General features: G+C 42.6%; 1 protein-coding gene across 1 annotated transcript; it reads left to right on the top strand.

Moving 5' to 3' along the window:
- The first annotated feature begins 1,641 nt into the window (after window positions 1-1,641).
- On the top strand, window positions 1,642-4,798 carry LOC311121322 (cytochrome c oxidase subunit 6B1-like). Its single transcript, XM_084195823.1, has 4 exons — window positions 1,642-1,701; window positions 2,629-2,766; window positions 3,780-3,880; window positions 4,549-4,798. The coding sequence occupies exons 2-4, from the start codon at window positions 2,661-2,663 to the stop codon at window positions 4,600-4,602; spliced, it is 261 nt and encodes an 86-aa protein (XP_084051949.1). The 5' UTR covers window positions 1,642-1,701; window positions 2,629-2,660; the 3' UTR covers window positions 4,603-4,798.
- The last annotated feature ends 1,160 nt before the right edge of the window (window positions 4,799-5,958 follow it).

Raw genomic sequence — 5,958 nt, 5'->3', positions numbered from 1 at the left:
GTTCATGTTTTTCGCAATGATAGCAGTCAGTCAGAATGTGTACCCTTTGTCTTATTGTCCACAGGAATGTTGCTTTTGAAGTGTAGTCCAGAGTTCAGATCTCTGATAGTCCAAGACATTGCATTGTAGGGCATCAAGAAATAGGCCTATAATCTTTTCTAGAAAAGGACATAATTTGAGCAGCAGGTTTTTGCTGAAAAGAGGAAGAAGGAAACAGTGAGACAGGAAGTCAGAGAAAGAGGGACACCTGTGACCTCTGACCTTGTCTACAACAGGAAGATGGTGACAGGAAAAGAGAGGACAGGCAGGGAGAGAGGGGGAGCAAGAAAAGGAGAAAGAGAGAAAGTTACATTGGATTCATCATAATATCTGAACCACTAGGCTAAGGCTACATACAGCCCTTCCACTATAATAACAGATATAGTACACACTATCCATTCTTCCAATGTGTTCATAAATGTACAATAAAGCTTGAAACTATGCAACTGAAAGTTTAGGCTATATCAGGTACTACCAAGACACACAAAAACTAGACGCTTCCTTCGAAATGAGACAGAGTGTGCCAAACCACATAGTGTACTTCCACTGAGAGGTAGTGAGCTCGTCCAGACACTCTGAAGTCTTTGGTTTGGAGAGGTGCTCACAGACAGGGATGGCCGGGTGACAGCAGCCTGTGAACACTCCTTTGCGTCATGGAGTTTCGTTGTTTTGTTTGCTTTTGGCGCGCGGGTAACCCTCTGTGGGTTTTCATTGGAATAACTGTAAACTAAAAGAATTACACTTTAAACTGGGCACAGTCCAGGTTATCTTCCTTGTTCTCTATCTATATTTTCTTTGGGAACAGATAAGAGTTAGAAGCTATTTATCTTTACTATTGTTAGACATACTGACACAGTTGCGGGGGATCTTTTTTAGCCTGGGCAAAGATGTCAATTTTGGACTGCTACTGTGCAGTCTGTTCTCACAGCCTACATTGCTTACAAATGTGTGTGCAATGTTTATGAGCAACGCAACGCTGCTGGACGACAGAGATTTGCAGAGGGTTCTAGATGTTGAGAGGCAGGGGTAAAAATAGATGAGTCACAACATTGGCCACCCTGTTGATTTGGGACAGTATTAAGGCTGTTGATTTGGGACAGGAGGTAATTCTGTTGATTTGGGACAGGAGGCCATCCTGTTGATTTGGGACAGGAGGTCATGCTGTTGATTTGGGACAGGAGTTCATCCTGTTGATTTGGGACAGGATATCAGGCTGTTGATTTGGGACAGGAGTGAGGCTGTTGATTTGGGACAGGATCAGGTGTTTTTGTCTGGGGCAACAACCGAAAATGTGCTGTTGGGGGTAATGGAAGACTGGGGTTGGGAAACACTGTACTAGGCTATCACTGACATGTTTGACATGATCTTCTTTGTGTAAATAAATTATGCTAAATTCAGTGACTACACTTTATGTGGCTTAAAAATCCCAAAGTGATTCCCATAATTTGTTAGTGTTTCTAATCATTGTTTATAGACAATAGAGAAGGAATTATGCATAAAAACCTGGGAAACTGTTACTTTTTTAGGGGGTCATTCCCATGCTATGGTGATTACACTTGCCAGTCCACTCACAACCTCCAACATCCCAGCATACACCGCGTTACGGTCTTCCGGGGAGAAAGGACCTCATCATACCAGAGAGGACACAAAAAACAGTCCAAGGTAAGTCGTGGAAAACTGCCGGAAAATCATCATAATTAGTCTCTTTCAATGAATATACTGAGGGTCGGTAGTTTGGAAATAACGTGTGCCGTGCCACTGTTTTGATACAGCCGGCTAGCTAGCTGAGTTCAAGCTAATGTAGCTAGCCAGCAAGCAAACCAACAAATACATGTGAAGCTATGCCAACTATGCTAGCAAGCTATGCTACACTAGTTCATTCGATGTAGTTAGCTAGCTGTAAATTCTAACATTCTAGCTAGTCAGAAATCGTAATTCTTCAACCATGTTTTTTTGGTAAGTCTTTACTTATTTGTTAACTAACTAGTTAGCTGAAAATAAGGATTGATAAGTCACCTTCCATGACTGAATTCAAGCTAGCTAAGGTTACCAGCTTTCTATCTATCTAACTGTCTGTCTGTTCTAGTTGTGAGTTGTCATTGCGCGATGGACCAGCTAGCTAGCTATGACCTAGCCAAATAGACAGCTGTACAGGCTCTCATGGATAAGTATTTTGCTAGTTAATAGGCCTATCTGAACTAGCTCATTCCATATTCTATTATCATGTACTCCCGAGTGGTGCAGTGGTCTAAGGCACTGCATCGCAGTTCTAGCAGAACCAGGATCTCTAGTGGCACAGCTAGCACTGCGATGCAGTGCCTTAGACCACTGCGCCACTAGAGATCCTGGTTAGAATCCAGGCTCTTACTTAACTGTAAGTCGCTCTGGATAAGAGCGTCTGCTAAATGACTAAAATGTAAAAATGTAATGACAACAAGATAATTTCCTATGTGCAAGTGTACAGCTAGCTTTGGAAGCCCATGCGAGTCAAACGAGAGCAGATTTGGAAGGATGGCCTCGTGAGACTAGCGTACAGCTCATGTTTACTTTCATGACATTATATGACATTTCCCTATCGATGTGTTTCAGTGTTGACATAGTGAGACTACCAGCTAGCCAGCATGTCTGACGTTATTGAGGAGAAGATAAAGAACTACAGGACGGCTCCCTTCGACGCCCGCTTCCCCAACACCAACCAGACCCGCAACTGCTTTCAGAACTATCTGGGTAAGTCAACTAGCTGATTAACTACTTCTCTTTTCTGACCCCACACACATTCTATCTCTATCTCCCTCTCCCTCTCTCTCTCTTTCTATCTCCAGCGCCTGCCAGCAGTCTACTACTCATTTCTACCTCCCAACTGACACACACACACACACACAAAATGGTGCAAGGACAGGATACTTCTAACCATCAGGCTCTTCTGCCACCCTGAACACTCATGGTTCCCTTCCCAGCAATTTTGTTCACAAAGATAAAGATCTGGGTTGGTTAACAAAACAAGGATTGTTACCTGAAGCCCAAATTTAACCTCATTTGCCTGCACTTTGAATCATGCTGTTGATGATTTGCAGTTGATGTGCATTATAAACGGTGGTATTTGCTCACAAAACATTGATGCATGTCTAACTTTTTGGGATGATAAGAGCCCCATGAGTAGCACCTCCTCAGACAGTGGTCTAAATCACTCTTTATCAGTTCACTTTAGACCAGCTAGAATGTTGGCTGTCCCTCAACTATTCACCAAGGTGCGCCATCATAAGCCAACTGTCTGTACTGACTGACATGTCCGTTAGGCAAGGGTACTACTTGGATATGCCAGATCTTTTCGGTCTTCAACACTCTCGTTTAGTAAGGATATCCTAATGTGTCTGTCGGTGTACTTTTTTTATCCAGAGCGACTAACAGTAGTGTGCATTCATTTTTTGGGGCTTCATACTGGTCTTCCGTGCGATTCAAACCCACAACCTTGGCGTTGCAAGAGCCCATGCTCAACTGACTGAGCCACACGGGACCCCACAGGTTTTCTCTCTGCTCTGTTAGTTTTAATTTGTGTCAGATGCCTGTTGACATCATTTAGTACAGCAGATATGGATCCATTTGTGGTGGCTATATGTTTGCTATTAGATTATTAGGTTCAGAAACGTAACACTGTCAGTGAAAGTTGTAATAACGGTCTTGCTTAATGCTTACCACTTCATTCTCTGTCAATATTATCTCTCTCCTCCCTCTCTTTCTAGACTTCCACAGGTGCAACAAGGCTTTGTCAGACAAGGGCCAGGATGTGGCTCCCTGTGACTGGTACCAGAGGGTCTACAAGAGTATCTGTCCCATGAGCTGGGTACGTATGCTGCTACTGTGGCTCATAGTATGGGGCGGGCACCCCTTTATAGGGTTTAGCAGAGCCATAGAGTGGCAAACTATTCTGACAGAGCCTAAAGGAGTGGGCACACACACAATGCCCCCTAACTACCTTCCCATGGTTGTGTAGTATTGTCAGAAATGATTGGACCTCCCCTAGAGATGGATGATGAATCACTTTAATCAGCTCACATTAGAACCTACGTTCACTCACATTAGCAGTGCCTCAACTATTCATGAGGTGCCAACAGTCTGATGAGCACCACATTCCATAGAAGCCTTTAGTAGTTCCGGCATGTCTAAACTCTGCCAACAGTCTGTTCTGACATGTCCACTGAGCGGTGCAGTTCTGAATGTACCTGTTCTTCTGTCTCAAATGTCCTTACCTGAAGTGGTAGTTGGTATACAGTGTGGACCTCTGTTATGTCGCAAGTGTTTATACACTCTGGTTGTTGTGAGTCCAATAACTGACCATTGTCCCAGTCCGAAGTCGATCCCTACCCCCTACCCTTAGACACTTTTCATAGATCTGAAAGCATGGGATGGGTGTAAAGTCAAGGCAGAATGAAGGCTACAGTAGCTACTGTGTTATAACTGTATGTTACACTGATAGGCAGTTTAGCCTCTTGATCTCATTTCCTCCTCCAGGTCGCCAAATGGGACGACCAGATAGAGGCTGGAAGCTTTCCCGGGAAGATCTAGAATGGCTGACCCCTGACCCTGACAGTTTTGACCTCAGGACATTCTGTTAGCCACACCTTCAACTTTGACCCCTGTAGCGTGCCTAAGGACATGTGTTGACCACGTACCACACCATTCTAAATGTTATTAACAGTGTTACTAATGTTTCTAATGTTACAAACACTTAATAAAAATACGCACACGTTTTGAACCTGTCCCCCTGAATGTCTGGTGGTGGTTCATTTGGTATTTTATTAGGATCCCCATTAGCTGTTGTAGAAGCAGCAGCTACTCTTCCTGGGTCCACACAAAACCTAAAACATGACAAAATACTTAACACTAATAGACAGGAACAGAAACACATTTTAAATAAGAACAATACATCTAAAAAAAGGTCCCTTACTGCGCATATATATATATATATATATATATATATATACATACAAGATTTTAGGTCATACAGCAGGGTTCCCCAACTGGTGGGCGGAATTTGGCCCGCGGGTGATTTTATTTGGACCCCCAAGTTTTGATTTTTATTGTTGGACATAAAAGACTGTAAAAAACACCAGCAAATCAGCACAAAGTGATTTTAATTTTGGTAATCTGTTCCAAAGTATTCCCACACATAAGAGATATATTTGATTGTATACGAACGTAAGCAAGGTTTGACATTTTTATGTTTTAGTCCAATGTTATATCTGTTTGGGCTTCTTGCGGTCAATTTGCAGTCTACAAATTATTTGTAATTAGGTTTTGGACCCCTGACCATCCCGCTCAAGAAAAAAATTGCCCCACGGCTGAATCTAGTTGATGATCCCTGTCATACAGGGTCAGAGGCGTTGTGCCATGAGGTGTTGCCTCACTTAGTTTTTTTTAAGCTAACTTTGCCGCTTGCCTGAGTGACCCGAGTTGGAAGTGAGTTCCATGCAACCATCGCTCGATACAATACTATGCGTTCTGGATTTGGGGACTCTTAAGAGACCCTGGTGGCATGTCTGGTGGGGTAAGTATGTGTGTCAGAGCTGTATGTAAGTTAATTATACAAACAATTTGGAATTTTCAACAGAATGTTTCTTACAAGAGTGATGCAGTCAATCTTATCTACTTTGAGCCAGGAGAGACATTGTATGTCTGTTATTGAATATGTTGAAAATACAAACCATTCTCGCTACTTTGACAGGGCTCTTTTTACTTTGATATACTACTTAATTCAGCTGGACATGTATGAGTTACAATGATGTTTCTGTGATAGTCGGTCTATTGAATAGTTGTTGGTAATTAGAAATGCTAATTTTTGGACTGAGAAATTCCAATCAATCTTATATGTTTTATGATTGGGCTCAGTGCACGGCACAGACTGACATTGATTCTGCTGCT

The sequence above is a fragment of the Coregonus lavaretus genome (assembly GCF_964263955.1).
Source record: "Coregonus lavaretus genome assembly, contig: HAP1_SCAFFOLD_2740, whole genome shotgun sequence".
NCBI classification, from domain to species: domain Eukaryota; kingdom Metazoa; phylum Chordata; class Actinopteri; order Salmoniformes; family Salmonidae; genus Coregonus; species Coregonus lavaretus.
The sequence above is the reverse complement of the archived record's forward strand: the minus strand, read 5'-3'. Positions and strand labels throughout refer to the sequence as shown.